Source organism: Apostichopus japonicus, chromosome 9 (genome assembly GCF_037975245.1).
Source record: "Apostichopus japonicus isolate 1M-3 chromosome 9, ASM3797524v1, whole genome shotgun sequence".
NCBI lineage: Eukaryota > Metazoa > Echinodermata > Holothuroidea > Aspidochirotida > Stichopodidae > Apostichopus > Apostichopus japonicus.
The window spans coordinates 29039467-29061016 of NC_092569.1; the positions used below are offsets into that span (position 1 = coordinate 29039467).

At 38.9% G+C, this 21550-nt stretch overlaps 2 protein-coding genes across 6 annotated transcripts in view; one reads left to right on the forward strand and one right to left on the reverse strand.

The window, feature by feature from the left end:
* Positions 1-190: 190 nt before the first annotated feature.
* LOC139973553 (large ribosomal subunit protein uL15m-like) lies at positions 191-6509 on the reverse strand. Its single transcript, XM_071980319.1, has 4 exons — positions 6241-6509; positions 5582-5739; positions 2371-2536; positions 191-959 (listed from the first exon to the last, which is right to left on the reverse strand). Exons 1-4 carry the CDS (start codon positions 6337-6339, stop codon positions 498-500), a joined length of 885 nt encoding a protein of 294 aa, XP_071836420.1. The 5' UTR covers positions 6340-6509; the 3' UTR covers positions 191-497.
* Positions 6510-8091: 1582 nt separating this feature from the next.
* Positions 8092-21550, forward strand: part of LOC139974378 (coiled-coil and C2 domain-containing protein 1-like) — a 106640-nt gene continuing 93181 nt past the window's right edge. For 2 of the 5 annotated variants that reach the window (XM_071981490.1, XM_071981493.1), the window contains exons 1-8: positions 8092-8319; positions 9049-9187; positions 10817-10869; positions 13543-13974; positions 14590-14715; positions 16351-16498; positions 21054-21169; positions 21297-21381. In XM_071981490.1, the coding sequence (XP_071837591.1) occupies positions 8257-8319; positions 9049-9187; positions 10817-10869; positions 13543-13974; positions 14590-14715; positions 16351-16498; positions 21054-21169; positions 21297-21381 (1162 nt within the window). In that variant the 5' untranslated portion in view covers positions 8092-8256. The remainder of the gene's footprint in view (positions 8320-9048; positions 9188-10816; positions 10870-13542; positions 13975-14589; positions 14716-16350; positions 16499-21053; positions 21170-21296; positions 21382-21550) is intronic. The other 3 variants (XM_071981491.1, XM_071981492.1, XM_071981488.1) reach the window with 2 other exon arrangements.

The following is a 21550-nucleotide window of genomic DNA, read 5'->3' on the forward strand; positions in this document are numbered from 1 at the left end:
TGTGTGTAAATTAAAAGTTTTAACATCATATTTGCTGATTAAATTCAGTTTGAACAATCATATTCGTTCGAATGGATAAAGTCAGGATAACCAGATGATGCACAACATGACAGTTTAATATGCAACTAGAATTGATATGAACACAAAACGAGTAAACGAGGATCAAAGAAATCAAAGCGCAACATGGAAACACAAGTTGGTGTCAATTTTATTCTCCAGGAAGTTGCAGAGGAGACAGCAGTAATTATGATGAAAAATGTTATTTCAAAAAATGGATCAATATCCAAGACAATGGTATTGCATTACAACTGACCCCTCCCCCCCCCCAGCTCCTATCCCCGGGTATGTGCCTGACCTCGGATTCTCAGGAGAATCTACAGTTAAGTTTGTACTCGAAACTTTACATGCAGCATGAAAGCAATTCTCTTCCAGTTCTCCAACACTTCCATTTCTAGTCCATGGAGTTAATAGCAACTTTAAAACCAAATTACACATTTTCACGCCCTGTAAAACTCTTGTAACTCTGCATCGACCGGTTTAAGCACAGCTCTGTCTGTCAAGTTGATGATCCAACCGGGTTGTAATCCAAAGAATATTTGGCGAGGGTCTTTTCTTAACCGGTGAAGGGCTCGCCGGGAGCCCTTCGTGAGATCCGGAAGTTCGTATCCAAACTTTTGGGCTAATAGTAATCTGTCTTCTTTGATTTGGTTCGGATCTGACAAGTAGCCTCTCTTAGAAGGATCTGTGTACATATCGACCAGATCCTTGGGGGGTAAAAGTCTTTTAGGAATAGGCTGGCCTCTCCTGAAGAACTGCAATGGGTGTGAGAGAATATCCAAGCTCTGTGGGTCATAGTATCCGAGACTTATCGTTCCCCCGCTCCGCTCTACGGCCGCGATGGATAATTCAGATGTCCACTGTACTTCTAAATTGACAGGGGCAACAAACTTATCAGCACCCTGTGAATGAAGACAGTATTGCAATAATTAGCCTTATTTGATATATATGAATATTACCATCTTGGACACTTGCTTACGGTCATGATAGAACCTCAGAAATTCAAAAACGGTAGCAAATTTGCAAATTCGGTTTACGCTTTGCACAGTTACTACTTCTCGCCAAAACAACGATTTCATATTTATGATGTTTTGACATGATGGTTGCAAGTGTGCACAAACGGCAACTTTCAGATTGATTTCCATTTTGAGAAAAAGGAGTACGGTATGTGTGCAGACTATGTGTGCAGACCCTATGTTTTACCAATTTTCAATGTGTGTTAGTCGTCAATGTGATATCCCTCCTGCAGTTTAGTCACCATGTACACTACAGTATGTTTCTGTATTTGCAAGCAAAAAAATTTCATGATATGAAAGAGAGAGAGTAAAAATATCAAAACATTAAGACTAGAGCATCTCCAGAAATGATCGATAATATTTAACTGCTTGCCACTCTCTCTATTACTCCATTTGAAATGTTGCTAGAAATGGCAAAGGATCATCAAGATACTAAACTGAATTATCACAAATTCACTGAGCAACTTATCGGCCACTGAAATTTATGTACTGAAGTGAACTTTATGGTGAAAGTTTACAAGAATATTGAACTATTACTACTAGTTTAGTTGAACAAATCTAGATTTCAAATGAATATGTTTTGGATGTTACTTTCTTTCTACATATCATTTTGTCCATGAACCATGGTTGCATACAGTGCAGGCTTCCACTTAGTACTATGGTACACAGTACTTGAAGAGGAAACCATGGTTGCATACAGTGCAGGCTTCCACTTAGTACTATGGTACACAGTACTTGAAGAGGAAACCATGGTTGCATACAGTGCAGGCTTCCACTTAGTACTATGGTACACAGTACTTGAAGAGGAAACCATGGTTGCATACAGTGCAGGCTTCCACTTAGTACTATGGTACACAGTACTTGAAGAGGAAACCATGGTTGCATACAGTACAAACTTCCACTTAGTACTATGGTACACAGTACTTGAAGAGGAAACCATGGTTGCATACAGTGCAGGCTTCCACTTAGTACTATGGTACACAGTATTGAAGAGGAAACCATGGTTGCATACAGTGCAGGCTTCCACTTAGTACTATGGTACACAGTATTGAAGAGGAAACCATGGTTGCATACAGTGCAGGCTTCCACTTAGTACTATGGTACACAGTATTGAAGAGGAAACCATGGTTGCATACAGTGCAGGCTTCCACTTAGTACTATGGTACACAGTACTTGAAGAGGAAACCATGGTTGCATACAGTACAGGCTTCCACTTAGTACTATGGTACACAGAACTTGAAAGGAAAACTTCTGTGAGACAACAGGTTTGGCTTACACTTTGGCAATACCACTTTACCTCATCTGTTAGGTGTATCCCATAAACTCTATCGAATACATTGATTCGCACAGCCCCAGCATGTACAAAAGAGGTGACATCAATGGGCTCTTCTGGGTCGATTCGGCCCATGTCAATTAAATGTTGCAACTTCTCCAGGGAGACAGGTAAGTACTGTCTTCTTGTGCTGAGGATAGAGAAAAGCAAAGAGGGGTGTAACATCTAATAATAGAAACAGTACATACATAGCCATGTACACAATTACAAAGTTACCTTGACATTGTAAATACTTTTTGGAAATACCAGACAATTTTGAACCAAAATGTACACTGCTAATTGTCATCAGGAACTAGAGTACTAGCGCTAACGGTGCTAAACCAAGCTTGAGGAGAGGAGTGTCCAGAGGGGGTATCATAACCAGGGCAGAAGTCTGGGGGCCAAGGAAAATGTGATCATGAATATGCATTCTCATTTGCAAAATCGACTTACGGAAGAATTAACATATACTACTGTAAGGTAGGATTTTCGGGGACAGTCCCCAATTACAGTGTGCTGTCCTCGATGAACAAGTGTCCCCGAAAATGTCCCCGATTCGTCAAAATGTTCAGGAATTTCGAAAATATCCGACATAATTAGTAAAATAATTGCTAAAACAAAACTTAGTCAAGTGTGCAGTCGCAGATTGGAACGGAACACAAATTTATGACACAAGCAACTCACAAGCTCTTAAGAACCATGTAAAGTAAGTGAATTTCATCTAAGAAAAAGCTACATTTTTGAAAATAAAAGTGATTTAAAAAGTGCTTCTAAGTATCACCATTTTACATCTACTGTAAGCACCTTAGGCACTTGAAAATTTTGCAAAGAGGAAAGGGACACCCCTCCCCTTAAACCCCTACCCCATATCAGTCAAGCAATAAATGTCCCTGATTCCAGTCAGGAAAATATGGTCACCTTATACTACAGAGTGCTGTACTTGTACCCGGGGGTCCCATCTGACTCTCTATGCTCCTGTGTGAATTTGACAGCCTTGAACTGATTATTATTGTAATGCACAAACATTGGTGGTTTTGAAGATAACAATGACTTCAATGTGTGGTAAGATTTTATTTGTTGTAAAATGTTACAGCAAGATAGTTATTTGGTGTTTCTTTTTGATTTTTCATAACCAATATGTTGTAATTTTAACTATATTTCTTTTATTCCACAAAAACATTTGCCGTATCATATGGCCAGACGAGGTCCATTTGCAACTCCAGCAGCAAAACCCATTTGGGTCATTCCATATCAAATCACCAAATTTTGGGGTATGTTGTAGTTCGACATCTTTGAAAAATTCCCAAATTTATTGTATGAGTGGACCACCATAAAATAAGCATATTCTGAAAATTTCAGTTGCATTGCTTTACAATTGGCCGATTTAAAATTAAAACTAACACTAATATACACACTGTACATATACAATTGGTTGAATTAAAAGACTTTACTATAGAATTAATTTCAACCAGTACATAGATGTATGTACAGTACAAAACTGTACTGGGTGTACATGTACAGTGTGTTAGTGTTGTTTTAACATAGTCTTCTGGCACTCATGGCACTCCGTACATATACACTCAGTACAGTGTATGTACTGTACACACTGTACATACATATGTGTGTACTGGTTGAAATTCATTTTATAAGTCTTCTAATTAAATGAATTCAACCAGGAGCAGACAAGTACATTGCAAATAGTATTTTGTTATATGAAATTAAAAACTGCACATTATTGAACTGAATGACCTTGAAGTACAGTACAATACCCAGGCTCAAAACACATGGAACATCAAAACAAGCAAAAACGTTTTTTGTAAAAATCCCAAACTTTGAGGATTTTTCATTTCAAAATAAGGCAAAACACCCTCCTGAAATTTTTTGCACAAACAGGGTGGTACTATATCTCTTCCAGAAAAAATTATCAATTTTTTTTAATTTGACGCGTTTTGAGTTATTGGCCGTCAAAAACGACCTCTTTTGTACATCGGAGCAACTTAACAACTTCATAAATTAATATTGAGAACAGCTAGAACCCTGAAATTTGTTAATGTGTAAGAACTTTATACTTATTAATAAAGCATAAACCCTGACACCTCTAACATGGTTACTTTGGTAAAAAATTGGCATCAAAACCCCTACCTCATGCTGAATCACAGCATAAAATAGCAACTTTAGAGTTGCACAACTTGCAAACATATTCTAGGAAAGCATTGTAATCATTATTTTGTAATATTTGTACTAGACATAATAACCTCTGAAAGAATCAAGTACCCTGAAGCAATGGTTTAGGAGCAATTCATCACTCAAAATAGCACATTTTTTAGTGAAAAGTACAAAAATCAAATATTTTGACACTTTTAAGTTGACCTAACTCCACAGGACAATATTTTTGTAGCCAAATTTTTTATTTTCCTGTTCTATGGGATAGACTCTTTAGGCATCTGTAATAGAAAGGTAGTAGAATGTTCAATTGCTGAGAAATGAGACCTCAAAAGTCAAGAAAATGCCAAAATGCCATGGTGGCGACAAATTGCGGAATTTCAAAGTGTGATAAATCGGCCGATTGTAAAGCAATGCAACTGAAATTTTCAGAATATGCTTATTTTATGGTGGTCCAATCATACAATAAATTTGGGAATTTTTGGAAAGGGTGCAGCAACAGCCATCCGTGATTTGACACGGAATGACCCATTTGTCTCCTGGTGTACACTCCAAGTATGTAACTTTAGCCAAATGTGAATTGTTAATAAGACATATTTTTTTAACTTGACTTTCTTATTCTGACAATCAATTTTTCAAACCAGCTTACATGCAACAGAAGAAACACCACCATCATTAAAACACATCACAATCAGTACGAACCAGATACAGCTGTCATCTAACCACATCACGAAACTATATATCACTAGTTTGAGTTCTGTTGTCAGCAAAACATCAGATTCACTGCACGATTCATTATAAAGTATACGTACATTTTATTTGTATTGATACCTGTTTGGAGTTATAGTCTATCTATAGGTGTGATAGTCTGAGTAAATTAAAATATTGTGATTCATCATTTTGGCAGGTATGGCATATGATATTGGAAACAAAAATTGATTCATTGATACCGCCAATACCAGGTACTACAAAAACATTAGTGCTTTCCATTATATCTATAACCACAAGTCAAATGACTTTAAGATATGCTTACGCAAAGTTTTTGTAGAATGGAAACATAGGTATTCTCAAATAGAAAGGTGTCGTCCCTCCTTCATATCCAATAGGTGGTCTGGTATCGCGCTTACTTTTTCCACTCCTGCCCCTTCCACTTTCACCGCCTCTTGATCCACCTTGACCTCTTATCTTTTTCTATGATATGAAAAATATGACAAGAAAATTAGATAGAAATAGATCAAAGACTAAGCACATAGGTTAGACATTACTGACACAGAGCTGTAGACCCTAACTTAAGTTGTTACACAATATAAATTATAATTCTAAAAGACAGTTCACTTAAATACAATTTTCAAAGACAATTTTTGAGAGTGAGCCAACTGGCCAGAGCCATATTATGAGCCTAGTACAGTATATGGCTCTGAGTAGTACAAGAAGGTATGACAAAAAGCAATGGAATCCTACCTATCTTAATAATATTGCTTCTTTTCAGTCTGTATGGTAATTCAAACAAACATGGCCTTGCCATACTGATTTACAATCCGTAACCTACCCGATCGAGGTTAGGACTAGGCCTAGGGAGTGAACTGCGTAACTTAGGCTACCGTATGCCTACAGTACAGGCTACAGTAAGTTAAATTAGACCTAGGCCTAACTTTGTTTATTACAACCAAAACTAAGCTAACGTTACAGTACTTGTTTTTTAGATCCGGGATTGTCTCTGATATTCACGAAAGAGACCCTAGGCATGCTTCGAACCATCTCTAAAGCTTTTCGATTTCCCATTGACCCCATTGTTTACGAAACATGGACACCATTTGGTAGTTTGTAAGCAGTGTTAAACTCTAGTCTCTACTACGTTGGGTCCGGTAGCACGGTTTGATGCATGTCTTCCAGATTGTGTGTAATGCCAAAACATGCATGACATGCTGAATAGATGTACACTACTCTAATTGTGGTGCGGTACCTAGTACTAGTGAAGGTGAGGTCACGTTTCAAGATAGCAGTCATAGAAAATGCTTGTCAGAAGCTAGCAGTCATAAAGAGCAGACAATAACAGCGGATAATAATGATTAGGACACTATTGCATATCATGAGTGTACCGGCAAATTAATATTAAAAATATTAAACGTCCATTATTATCCATTATATATAACTCGTGTTGTGGAGGAATTTCTGAGCCCATAATAGAAGTTTAAACCTTTCTCTTTCCTGAGGTATACGTCAACTCATCAGGTTAAGGCTATATAATGGCGGTTCATAACAGGCGCGTAGCCAAGGGGGGGCCGGGGCGAAGGGGGCAGCCGCCCCCCTTGAGCATATTTTTTAATTTTTTTTTAATGTTTTTATGATATCGCTAGTATTTTCAAAAGAGAAAATGCTAAGATGCAACTTACAAGGCCTGGGAAGTGCCATTTCTAGCGATCTGGGAGGCATTTTCAGCCAAAATTTTCTTGTACGCTTCGTGCCAATCATGGTGGCGCTACGCTTAGATAGTTTGCAATGCCGAATCTACAGTTTCGCCCTTCCCGTGGCAAATTCCTGGCTACGCGCCTGGTTCATATAAGAATCGTGATCCTATCTGATATAGCGTCGATAAATTGGTGAAGGGGACACAGACCCAAAAGTGGGGGTAGATTTTCTGAGGTGGGGTGGCCCCCCGGGGGGGTGGCTCAACCAGTCGGATCTATCAAAGATGGCGTCGCACGGACGCAGAATGACGTCAAACTACAAACTAGTGACTGCCATCAAAGCCTATGACACATCAACAGTAGTCGTGAGACATTGGACGATATTGCCAGGACATGGCAACACTTATTTCAAAATCATATAATAATAACAATAATAACAACAATGACATCAACAACAACAACAACAGCAGCAACAACATAGCAACAACAGCAACAACAACAACAGCAACAACAGCAGCAGCAGCAACAACAGCAGCAGAAACAACAACAGCAGCAGAAACAACACCAACATCATCAGGAGGGATTAATAGAAATCGATGCAAACGGAATAGTAGAGTTAACTTCAGTTTGTAAGTTCGTCAAAAACATCCAATTGAAAAAAAAAGCATAACCTTGTTGCGCGGCTCCCAAGTTACATCCAAAAAATGTACGATGTGCTTCAACTCAAGGGATCATATAAAAAAGCACCCCTTTAGTGATATACCAATGATCCAAAATATATAATTATTATTCAAACCTATATATATACGCGGTTCCATTTGTCGTCTCCAACAACCTGCTATGAAACGAATCTGGGTTCCCTCACTAAAAAGATCATGGACTTCTTTTGACCACTTCCTCTTTTCTTTAAGAGGAAGGTCTCATTTCTTCTCTTGTGCGTGCTATTCCGGTGTCCACAATTCCTCTACTTTAATCTCATGTCAGGTCTCTTATATGTTGCCCATTGGCACGTTCGGCCTCTGTTGGGGTACGCGCTTGCGTCATACAGTAGTATCATTTTCGCTATAGTGTCTGCTCTTAAATGGCTGCTAGTTTCAAGCCGGTGAGTAACAACCTTGTGATTATGTAACGATTAAAAAGGTAAGTCTGTGTGCTGTTGACATTCTAGATATACCAAAAATAAAAAATCTACAGTATCATTGGCCCTATGTGATGACAACCAAGGAAACTCAGTTTCCGTCAAATCTACCACGTCCTTCTTATTCCGTCATAGTGCTCTCTTAATGCTAGTGAAACAATCATGTTTGGAAGAAAGAAGCAGAAAGATGTCCTCGATGAGAATGCTCAGAGTAAACTTGCCAAGGTAACACTTACTAATATTACTAGTTACAGTTATGTGAAGACTAGCCTTATGGCTACACCCTAGCATAGGCCTAGCCTATCTATGTTAGTTTAGTAGGGGAAAAAAATGATCAGGAGGGACACTCAATTCCTCATCAAGGACCCTTTAGGAGAGAAAAAAAAAACTGAAGACATAAACACTCAGATCCGATTACAATGCTTAAAGTGCTTATCCAAAGCATTCGTAAACCCATTCACACTACAGTACTTTCCTTGCTTTCAAAATGCCTATAAGCACCTCCAGAGTTCAATAGAAATAAAATCCTTATCAAAATTTATGCCTCACCCCATCTCCCCCAATTTTTTAGTGTTATCATGTGCTAATATACACATTGGTTATTGTTAACCCTCAAGGTGCAATGTGTACAGTACTACAAATGTATTTGAAGACCAACTGTGCTATATATACATCCACCAAAGAGTAAATACAAATACTCCTACTAGGCCTAGGAGTAGTAGGACTAGCCTAGTCAAGTTAAGTCTTTAACTTATACTAGTTACTACTAGGCTAGGCTAGTTGCGAGACAGATAAACCAGGACAAGTCACTTCAAAATCTTCAATGTTGAAGCTCAGTGTCAACATGGACATCTTAAAGTTAAGCCATTGAAGTGCATGTGATCAGAGTTTATCTGTAGCCTGAACGTCACAAGATTGATCAACTGTGTGTGCTGTTGCCTTTTCATCTCATAGCAATTGGGAATCTCACTCCCAGGCATGGAAGACCTGGAAGAAACAGACGATGATGACCCAGATGAAATGTTGGAGGCAGAGTTACTGGCTTTAATGGAAGAGGAAGCAGATAGCTCACCACCTCCATCTGGTCATTCTTGTAAGGGCTTGACAGCTTGTCTATAACATGTCGGTTTATTCGTCTTACATAAGTTTGCCTTAATTATCATTTACATTTATTTGCTCTTGGTTGTGAGCTTTATACCATTGAACAAGTTCTCTGATAACTCTTGCATGTTTCTTGGATCATTATCAGAATGTCAAACACATATTCTCTCAATTTCAGAGTCTATCTCAGGGGTCATTCCATGTCATATCAACCAGTGGTCCCCAGGTGACCTCTTAGATTTTGATGAAACTTCATCATGTCCCAAATGAACACATACAAAAAAGTAAAATCATATATACTTCATGTCGTTTCGAGATACAGCACATTGAAACTTGGCCAAGACGGCCAATTTTTTTAAGTTCGCGATTTCCGTAAGAAGTGCCATTTGTGATATTTCCGACTTTGAAAGCTCATAACTCAGTCTTTGTACCTGGTAGAGAGCTCGAATTTAGTAATCGATCTTACTTCTTGCCAAAATTCATGAATCTGCACTCAATTTAGCTATATCTTCTTCATTTCTCTGGTTATGATCACCCAAAGTAGGCACTTTATTCAACTGAAAATGTTTTCAGAAAATTGGTTGATATGAGGCGGAATGACCCATCTTAGGAATACTCGGTTTTCAATTGTAAGAGGTTATTTGTGCATGTTAGGCCGTTTAGATCATTAATTTGGAATAGGCAGGTTATTATTGTTGTTAATTGCTAGTTTCCAAACATTTTACCAACCCTGTCGAGTCATACTGTAGCTTTGCAAATTTTGCCCTTGTTTCAGCTACTGTAAGACGAACACCTCAACGTTCTATTCAAGGATATATCAATTTGTAGACAGTACAGAATTATACAAGTTTCATTTGGCAATTATTTCAAGGAAACTTAATCAGTCAAACAATGAACTGCATTGTTGTGTGGCTCTGGTGTCGAAAAAAGAAATCATTCTTGAAAATTAACCTTTTAAGTCATTTGCAAACAGTTTCTTTATCAGCATTGAACTATTCATTACAAATTAGCAACAAGAAGTAAATAAATAATGATAATAATAATCGGGCAGTTTACTTTTTCAACCACGAACATGGGAGAAGCCCATAAGGGCTTACAAGTGGATTACAGCTTTCACATTGGGTGGCTTCCAATACAACATTTTAATTCAAATTTGGAATCTTTTCAATTTACAAAGTCATTTCATATGGGAAAATTGTGGATTGCTCTTCGATGAAAAATCCACCATACAGTGGCCCAGCCGGGGATCGAACCATGAATCACCTGATTGCTAAGCCTCATTGCTTCAAATGCCACCGGCTTTATCCACTCAGCCACAGCACTGGTACCCTGAAACACAGGGTAGAGTAGTGCTGGAGTAGTCTTCATAGCATTTAAAACTATAATATTCAGCCTGGAATTAATTATGTCTGGTATCTGAGTACTATGAACAGGGCAAAAGTTCTTTATAAATGCAATGATGCATACTGTAGTTACAGTTACTTTGTTTAGTATTTAGTACATCAGGACCTTTGTAGCTTAATGTTGTATGACACATGCATTATTTGAAAAAACTGCTATGTGAAGAATAAAATTGTTCTCTGAACTTGATTTTAGATTCATTTGTCTCATTTTTAACCAGCAAGGAAACAAGAAATGGAAATAGATGAAGCAGAGGATGATGAAGATATATTGGTAGGTGCTATTAATTATTAAATTCATGATTTTTCTTTGTTGTTTTTATTGTTTTGTTTTCGGTCTTGTCTTGAAGCCTTCCAGAGTTATACAAATATATTCTATGGGTCATTCCATGTCAAATCAGGGATGGCTGTTGCTGGACCCTCTCCAAAATCCCCCAAATTTATTTTGTATTCTTGGAACACCATGAAATAAGCATATTCTGAAATAAGCATATTCTGAAAATTTCAGTTGCATTCCTTCAAAAATGGCCAATTTATCACACTTTGAAATTTGGCAAATTGGCGCCACTGTGGCATTGCATAAATACATGTATATACATAATAAATGTATATAGTATTTGCTTATATGACATTAAAGTCTGCACAGAACTGAATTGAATGACCTTGAAGGCTCACAAACATGTGGAACATCAAAACAGGCAAACTTTGAGGATATTTCATATAAGTATTTAAGGCAAAACACCCTCCTGAAATGTTTGTACATACAGGGTGGTACTATATCTCTTCCAGACAAAATAACAAATTTTTCAACACAACGTGTTTTGAGTTACTGGCTGTAAAAGACGACCTCTTTTGTACATCAGAGCAACTTAACAACCTCATAAATTAATACTGAGAAATGCTAGAACCCTGATATTTGGTAATGTGTACTGAAAGAATACTTATAATTAAAGTACTAAACCCTCACATCTCTAAAATGATTACGTCGGTAAAAACTTGGCATCAAAACCCCTTCCTCATGCTGAATCGCAGCATGAAATAGCAACTTCAGAGCTGCAAAACTTGCAAATATATTACAGGAAAGCAAAAATGTGATAATATAAAATATCTTTAGTATTGTTTGTACTAGACATAATAACCTCTGAAAGAATCAAGTACCCTGCAGCAATGGTTTAGGAACAATTCATCACTAAAAAAAGCACATTGAAGTTCACTCCACAATGCAATGATTTATAGCCTTAATTTTTTATTTTCCATTTCTATTGTATAGACTCTATAGGCTTCTGTAATGGAAAGGTAGTAGGATGTTTTATTGTTGAGAAATGATACCTCAAAAATCAAGAAAATGCCCAAATGCCACGGTGGCAACAAATTGCAGAATTTCAAGTTTGATAACTCTGCCAATTTTGAACCAATGCAACTGAAATTTTCAGAATATATGCTTCCTTCATGGTATTCCATGCATACAATTAATTTGGAATTTTTAAAAGATGTTGAAACTACAACATACTCCAAAATTTGGTGATTTGATGGAATGACCCATATCTTCATATTCAGAATTTGAAGAGAGAAAGAATGAGTTATGTTTTAAAACATCAAGTTTTGGTTTGGATTTATGACCGATTCATATTAATCAAATTTATTGCTTTAGGACAGTTGCGTGCATTGGCGTCTTTAAATGTTGTAATCCTATTTTGTACTAAATGTCTATTAAGTTATTGCAAAGTTTTGCTCTGAAAAAATTGTGAAAGATGTCAAAATTTGGTATTGCAAATGAATAGTAATACAATAGTTCACTAGCTACAAGTAGGCTAGAGAGTCCAGTTATGGTCACTCTTGAGGAATAATTTATTTTGTATTGTAAAGCATTGAATCAATGTGCCAGAAAATGAGCAATTTGCTACATAAATTAAAATATATCAGTTTGGTATTGTACAAGGGACCAGGGTTGCCAGATCATCTACTGTATTTTGTAACTAGCCAAATTGGCCTCAAAATTGGGTGAGATAATGTCAAATTTATAGGAATTTGCTAACATTATTTAATGACAGTTTACCTTGTGGGTAAGAAAGTTTGTGTGTAAGTAATTGTATCGTAATTGAGGGTGTCTTAAATGAAACATGGAGTAAAACATGATTAAAAATTGCCAATTAATATCCTTACATGCTGGTAGGCTCTGATGTGCAACTTTAAATGGGACTGAACAGCATAAAATAATTGAAATTAATGTTTCTTTGGGGAATTTAGCAATTTTTAGCTACCTGTACTGTACAACCTTTTTTTTTTTTTTTTTAAATTGGTAGACCATTCAAATATATGCCTAAATTTGTCAACCCTGCACTGAACCATTTAACGCTTTATTCAGTATTTATATTCCATTGTCACTCCTGCTAAAATTTCAGAAAGGATCTTACTATCGGGATGAGAACATGAAACAATCTGTTTCTTCATGAGGCATTTAATTGGACATGACAAAATTGACAACAAACAAAAGGCAAATTCTTCAAAATATGAAGTGTAGTGAGCTTTCTGATCTAGTTATGTTGTCCTGTTGGGTCAAGCTTTGGGGATTACCAGCTGTCTACTGCTTGACCAAATGTAAGAAAATGTAAGAAAACAAGTCTCGTGTCCGGAAACCGAAGAGAGTTTGGTATAGTAGATTCAGGTGCGACGAATACATCCACTCATGACACAGTCATGTCACAGATCGTTGTTCAAATCTCAAAATTGACTTACTGTGTTCTTAACTTAAATGAAGAAGCTTGGATCTGATATTAACCTTATACCTAATTAATGGGTTGTACCAGTATGATTATTATTATAATTTACTATAAATTTGAATTTACCTGTATGTAACAACCAGTCAGTTGTATCATAACTAGTGGTTGTTCATACTGCATAACTTCAAAATAAAGTACTCAAGAATTCAATATTTTATTTTCAATAGGCGGAGCTTGCTGGAATTGAATCTCTGAAAGGTGACAGCCCGTCTCCCGAGCCGCCTCCCCCGGCATCAAAGCCAGGGGTGGTTAAACGAGAAGCGCCCCCATCCAAAGAAGAAACACATGTAGCTCCTCCGTCAAGACCGCCCGTGGCACAGCCTAGAAGCAATGTTTCCCAACCATTGAATATTCAACCTCTGGAACCAACCCCTGCTGTATCCCCGGCTCAAACAACAGTCGCCGGTGTCCATAGGCCTGCGCCGATTCACAAGCCACCCGCCGTCCCCGAGACTCGTAAGCAGGAGGACCACCAGTCAACGTTTGTGCCAGCAGTAACGCATCAACCTCAGGTTGTGATTCCCCAGGGCAATGCCGGGGTCTACCCTAGACCGGACTACCCAGGATCTGATAGGATTATGGCGTCAGTCCCTAAACAGGTAAAACCCATTTCTTGCTGTAATATTAACTGAAGAAGAAAGGTACAGATTCGGTCATTTCGGTCATTCAGATTTCGGTCATTCAGATTTCGGTCATTCAGATTCGGTCACAAATAACAAGATATATGCTTCATTAAACTTCCAAAGTTATGGTCTATCTTAAATCAGAATTGAAATTCATTTTGAAAGAATGTATCAATGGTTGGTGTAATGCTGTGTACAGTTAAAGATTTAGACTTTCTCCAACTTTCATTAGATATGATTTATAGCTAATATTTGTTTTGACTCAAAGTCAAACTTTGCAATCTAATGCAGTTCGCTTGATTCTTTCATCATATGTCATAAATTAACAGTAAAAACGTTAATATGAGTTGACGTTAAGTACGCCAACTACTATACATCACAATATACCCTTTCTTGATAACTAAGATTTTAATCTGTATGTTTTGCTCTTTGGTAATGAATATGGGTTTCAGCAAAGGGGATGATGTTTGTGGATATTACCCTTGCTTTGTTCCTCAAACGGATAATTCATACAAGATCATTTCAATCAATCATTTTCACATTTCTGTGTACATATTGAATTTTTCTAGACCAAAATTTTTTCTCTTACAGCCAATAGGCCCCGGTGGTGTGACAACAATTATTGAATCTCGCATCAGAAATTACGAGACAGCTCTTTCGAATGCTCGTTTGAATCACCAAGATACAAAAGCAAGGCGATATGACAGAGGATTGCAGGTGTGTAGTATCATCAATGATTTGATAATAATAATTAATAATTAACATTTCTTATATAGCGCAACTTACAATAAAGTCTCCCCGCGCTGTACTTAACCCTGGTCATTGATAACTTGTCAAACCTACACACCAAAGTGTGCACAATCCAAACAATCTCTCCTGGGGCACCACAGTGCACCACAGCCACGTGTCCCCAGGGGGGACTTCCCATAGGGTGCAGCCACAAACCGGCACACGCAACTATATTTACAAGTCACCTCGCAAGTCCCCAGAAGAGAGGCAATGGAGATAAAGTGCCTTGCCCAAGGACACAACGCAATGATCTGGCCAGGTTTCAAACCTGTAATCCTGGAAGTGTTAATTGTGGTAGTAAGTTTATATGTCAAGATATGTCAGATTGTGAAGGACCTTATAGAACTGTGAGTGAGTGTACCCAATGATCTCTGCATGGTCATCCGCATGGTCAACGCTGAAGACTCTCTGATGTCCTGGTTCTGACTTTATTTTCGGACAAATTTAAAGGGTGTGAAGACTCGCGCAAAAAGAAATGTCTAAAGCCGGTAATCTGACCTAGTTTCGAATGAGGTGTAACAGAAGTGTTAGACACCACCATCGATCCCAGAAAATACACACACAGCTTGCTACCGTCAGTAATTAGACACTAGTGTACTTACAGCTGCGGTCAATACCCACAGCACAGTGTACATATAATAGCAGCAATGGACATCTCAGGTCTAGATAAAAGATAACAAGGTATCACCTTTCATTACTGTACTGTCTGCATTTTGTCGCGACATGAACAAAACGTCACTTGCAAGCAACGGAAAGTTAACTTTTTCAGATGGCCGCACGGTTTGGGGCGAGTCTTCAATACCTTTAACTCGGTTGTTTTATACTGAGATGAAACTAACAATATTTTATTGCAAGGAATCGCAAAGCTTCTGGTTGAATTTTCTCTGGTTAATCATGATTTCTTTGCTCAATGTAATTTTTAAATCTTAGCCAAAAATTACGACTGAAGATGGGAAGAGTAGTTTAGCATAACTTTGCCCCCCAGTAAAGCAATCTGTTTTCGAACAGATAGTAATCAATATGAAATCTACATGACACAGAATTGATTTAACGGTGATATCCTAAATATGTCATAACTTTATGATCACTTGGTACGAAGTATAGGAATGAGAAAGACAATAGTCTAAAGACAATACAAGCTCATTTGTCCAAAGAGAGTGAATTTACATTGTATGATCGGACTGCAAAGGCGTAGTGGTGTCATTTGTGATTTCAATGCAGTCCTTGGGATTTGTGATTTAAGGATATGTTAGATTATCTTGGTTTGAAAGATTAACTGTGAATTTGAACTTTGGCATTCTGTGATTGTCTTTAACTAGTGCCTCACAAAGGGAGTAACTAAAAAATTAAGTTGAAAGCAATTATCATGAAGTTTATGACTTTGTTTATGGTATACAATTTTGACTTGTTTACAATTATGTATAGATTCGTCCATGGGACTTAGTACTAATGTTCTGCTGTGCAATATTTGATGAATTATTTTCCAAGTCTTAAATGATAAAGTTCTTTCCCATTTAACGTCGTCTTCTGACATCACCGTTGAAAATCTGCTTCTAACAACAGACACTTAAAGACCTTCATAAGAGAGCCAAAGCAGGACGGCGAGTTGATGAATCAGAGGTCCCGCCAGAAGTGGCTGTAGGGATCAGCCAAGAAGTGGAAAGGCCACCAATGGATGCTACTACCACAGAACCCCAGACTACAGTCCCAGGTAAGCACCTAGAACCACAGAACCCCAGACTACAGTCCCAGGTAAGCATCTAGAACCACAGAACCCCAGACTACAGTCACAGGTAAGCACCTAGAACCATACTATTGCTACTACCACAGAACCCAAGACTACAGTCCCAGGTAAGCACCTAGAACCATACTATTGCTCCTAACACAGAACCCCAGGCTACAGTCACAGGTAAGCACCTAGAACCATACTATTGCTACTACCATAGAACCCCAGACTACAGTCCCAGGTAAGTACCTAGAACCATACTATTGCTACTACCACAGAATCCCAGACTACAGTCCCAGGTAAGCACCTAGAACCATACTATTGCTACTACCACAGAACCCCAGACTACAGTCCCAGGTAAGCACCTAGAACCATACTATTGCTACTACCACAGAACCCCAGACTACAATCACAGGTAAGCACCTAGAACCATACTATTGCTACTACCACAGAACCCCAGACTACAATCACAGGTAAGCACCTAGAACCATACTATTGTTACTACCACAGAACCCCAGGCTACAGTCCCAGGTAAGCACCTAGAACCATACTATTGCTACTACCACAGAACCCCAGACTACAATCACAGGTAAGCACCTAGAACCATACTATTGTTACTACCACAGAACCCCAGGCTACAATCACAGGTAAGCACCTAGAACCATACTATTGCTACTACCACAGAACCCCAAACTACAGTCACAGGTAAGCACCTAGAACCATACTATTGCTACTACCACAGAACCCCAGACTACAGTCACAGGTAAGCACCTAGAACCATACTATTGCTACTACCACAGAACCCCAGACTACAGTCACAGGTAAGCACCTAGAACCATACTATTGCTACTACCACAGAACCCCAGACTACAGTCCCAGGTAAGCACCTAGAACCATACTATTGCTACTGCCACAGAATCCCAGACTACAGTCCCAGGTAAGCACCTAGGACCATACTATTGCTACTACCACAGAACCCCAGACTACAGTCCCAGGTAAGCACCTAGAACCATACTATTGCTACTACCACAGAACCCCAGACTACAATCACAGGTAAGCACCTAGAACCATACTATTGCTACTACCACAGAACCCCAGACTACAATCACAGGTAAGCACCTAGAACCATACTATTGTTACTACCACAGAACCCCAGGCTACAGTCCCAGGTAAGCACCTAGAACCATACTATTGCTACTACCACAGAACCCCAGGCTACAGTCACAGGTAAGCACCTAGAACCGTACTATTGCTACTACCACAGAACCCCAGACTACAATCACAGGTAAGCACCTAGAACCGTACTATTGCTACTACCACAGAACCCCAGACTACAATCACAGGTAAGCACCTAGAACCGTACTATTGTTACTACCACAGAACCCCAGGCTACAGTCCCAGGTAAGCACCTAGAACCATACTATTGCTACTACCACAGAACAACAGACTACAATCACAGGTAACACCTAGAACCATACTATTGCTACTACCACAGAACCCCAGACTACAATCACAGGTAAGCACCTAGAACCGTACTATTGTTACTAACACAGAATCCCAGGCTGCAGTCCCAGGTAAGCACCTAGTACCGTACTATTGTTACTACCACAGAACCCCAGGCTACAGTCCCAGGTAAGCACCTAGAACCGTACTATTGTTACTACCACAGAACCCCAGGCTGCAGTCCCAGGTAAGCACCTAGAACCATACTATTGCTACTACCACAGAACCCCAGACTACAATCACAGGTAAGCACCTAGAACCGTACTATTGTTACTACCACAGAACCCCAGGCTACAGTCCCAGGTAAGCACCTAGAACCATACTATTGCTACTACCACAGAACCCCAGACTACAATCACAGGTAAGCACCTAGAACCATACTATTGCTACTACCACAGAACCCCAGACTACAATCACAGGTAAGCACCTAGAACCGTACTATTGTTACTAACACAGAACCCCAGGCTACAGTCCCAGGTAAGCACCTAGTACCATACTATTGTTACTACCACAGAACCCCAGGCTACAGTCCCAGGTAAGCACCTAGAACCGTACTATTGTTACTACCACAGAACCCCAGCCTGCAGTCCCAGGTAAGCACCTAGAACCATACTATTGTTACTACCACAGAACCACAGGCTACAGTCCCAGGTAAGCACCTAGAACCATACTATTGCTACTACCACAGAACCCCAGACTACAGTCACAGGTAAGCACCTAGAACCATACTATTGTTACTACCACAGAACCACAGGCTACAGTCCCAGGTAAGCACCTAGAACCATACTATTGCTACTACCACAGAACCCCAGACTACAGTCCCAGGTAAGCACCTAGAACCATACTATTGCTACTACCACAGAACCCCAGACTACAATCACAGGTAAGCACCTAGAACCATACTATTGCTACTACCACAGAACCCCAGACTACAATCACAGGTAAGCACCTAGAACCATACTATTGTTACTACCACAGAACCCCAGGCTACAGTCCCAGGTAAGCACCTAGAACCATACTATTGCTACTACCACAGAACCCCAGACTACAATCACAGGTAAGCAGTGTTCGACTTATGGTCAAAACATTGCATAGCAACAAATTTGGACAATTGCTATACAATATTTTTGTTGCATAGCAGTTCCCCAATATTGAATAGCAGTTTTGAAATTACCACAAAACGGACCAAATGTTGGCGATCAATGTATTAACTAGAAAATGTTTGTTTATTATTATTATTTATACTAGTGTTGCTACGATAAAAGTTTTCAATATCGGTATCGGCCGATATTTGCAATATCGGCAGCATATCGGTATCGGTAAAATTTTGCCTAATTGCCGATAACAGCAAACCGATATTGAACTTTTCTTTTTAACAGCAGAGCTACCTGTACTTATTTATACTTGCAATGATTTGTTAATCTGCCCAAGACGATCCATTTCTTTAGCGTCAGTTAAACTCAGATTCATTTTCGATTAATATCCATGGAAATCTGACTCTCCGTAACATCTAAAAACACGTCTACGGCGCGCGAATATATCCAATGACCTTCGTGAACCTTGGCCTACACACAGCATTAGTGCAGCATATATACACTGTACTAACCATTCATTTCCTCAAAGGCCTCCGTGAAAACCTTGAACATGATGCACACAGTAACTGCACAGTTCAGCAGTGTTGGAAAACCTTGTTCAATTTCCCGCGAACACACTGCCGATTTCCCGCCGGTGTTCGCCTGCCTAGCACGCGTAACGTGCGAGCATAAAAGCGTGGTGTCCAGGGGCCCGTCTTAGGGCTATGGTGGGGTCATGGGGTAGAACCCCTCGTGGGGATCCTGGGGGCGAAAGCCCCCGAAAATTCTTGTCATTTTTTGCGATGTCTGGCGATGAAAAAATTCGCAGTTGAGGATGCAAAATACCGACAACTTTTTTTATTTAAATTGTCACGAAACTGATGAAAATTTTAAAATGACATGTTAAAGTAGCTATATTATGTTATAAAATGAAAAGAGCTTTAATCTGTCTTTCAATCTTTAAAAAGTGCAACTTACAATACTACCGATATTATGAAACAAACAACATTCAGCAAAGCCCCGTTTCTAGACTGCCTAACAATGAATAGCGTGCACTATGCGTACATTTTTACAACTGCAGTGTTTAACCTTATACCCAACTACTGTACCACGGTACATGTGCTGCGAAATTGCCCAGGTACCTTCCCAACAACTGTGAGCTCATCCCCTGTGTAACACCTGTTTGTTAACATATTTTTGGCACGTTGCCAGGGAATCTTTTAGTTACGTGAGATTCGTAACCGCCGAGGTGGTTAGGCTATTTGCTTTACACTTAACTATGGTAGGATATTATTTTTTCAGGTTTTTTTTTTTTTTCACTATACGGTCAAGTGAATAAGTTGTACATTGAGTATAAACTCAATAAATTATAACTTCTACATTGTGATCGACAGTTCGTAAGTTAAGGTTTGAGAGTTTGCTCCCAAATCTGACTAGGAATTTGTATCGCACAAATCGGCACAATGTGCGATGCTGATTTGGAAACGTCTCGCAAGTTTGTCGTTTTGGATCGCATTTTGCGATGTGATACCGGAAAAATCGAACACTGCAGGTAAGCACCTAGAACCATACTATTGGGATGGTTTATTGATGACATCATAACATTAGTTGCTTCTCAGTTTATGATATCCTTGGGTATGGATTGACAGATTGAACAGTTTGCTATTACTGGATGTGATTACTCATCAAGCCACTGTTTTGTCGTCTGTAACATTGTAACAGGATAAGAAGGTGCACGCTGCTTAGGTAACTCTGCAATAGTGTAGTTATCACGTAATGGCTGCTTCCATTAAGCTGTGCAACAGAGTTCTCATCATGTGATGGGCTTTGCTACAAATTACTGTACCTTGGTGGACTGCATTTCAATATCTGCGCATTACTGTTAGTTTTCTTCTAGGGTCGTCAGGTTAAATTAATTGCCCTTTTTTTCAGATTTTTCTTTTCTCTTTTTTTCATTCCGTTAGATGAGAACACTTATAAGATGTTATGTCAAAGAAGAGACCTTTACAAAATGGCTGCCTTGAAGTCCAAGAGAGAGGGAGATCCTGCTATGGCTATGGAATACCTCAAAGTGTCCAAGGTAAGGACTCCACGCAGCCCTGATATCTCAATAGTTTCAGGTTTTGCTGCTTTTGTTGTTGTCAAATTATACTGCATGTTTATTATAAAATGTTTGCTATTTTTGAGTCTTTAATTTTCATTTTCAGCAATTTGATCATGTGATTGGCGCTGTGCAAGCCGGACAACAAGTGGATCTGAGTAACATGCCCCCTCCACCAAGTGAAATGAAAGGTAACATGGATTCCCAAATCTCATTTTCATTAAACTCATTACTGTGTTTCTTTCATAACCTGTAAACTTGAGTTTGTGTGACATTTGTCTGGTGGAAGAGATAAGGGTTGGGGTATAGTGAGGGCAAAATAGAGGGCAGTGTAGACAAAGGAAGACCCATAGGGAGAAG

Excerpts from the sequence above, each read along its gene's own strand:
- LOC139973553 (XM_071980319.1), bottom strand. The coding sequence starts at position 6,339 with ATGGGGTCAATGGGAAATCGAAAAGCTTTAGAGATGGTTCGAAGCATG. Across the intron at positions 5,740-6,240 it reads ATCCCGGATCTAAAAAACAA|AAAAAGATAAGAGGTCAAGG; the intron begins GTACTGTAACGT and ends TTCATATCATAG. Across the intron at positions 960-2,370 it reads GGATACACCTAACAGATGAG|GGTGCTGATAAGTTTGTTGC; the intron begins GTAAAGTGGTAT and ends CTTCATTCACAG.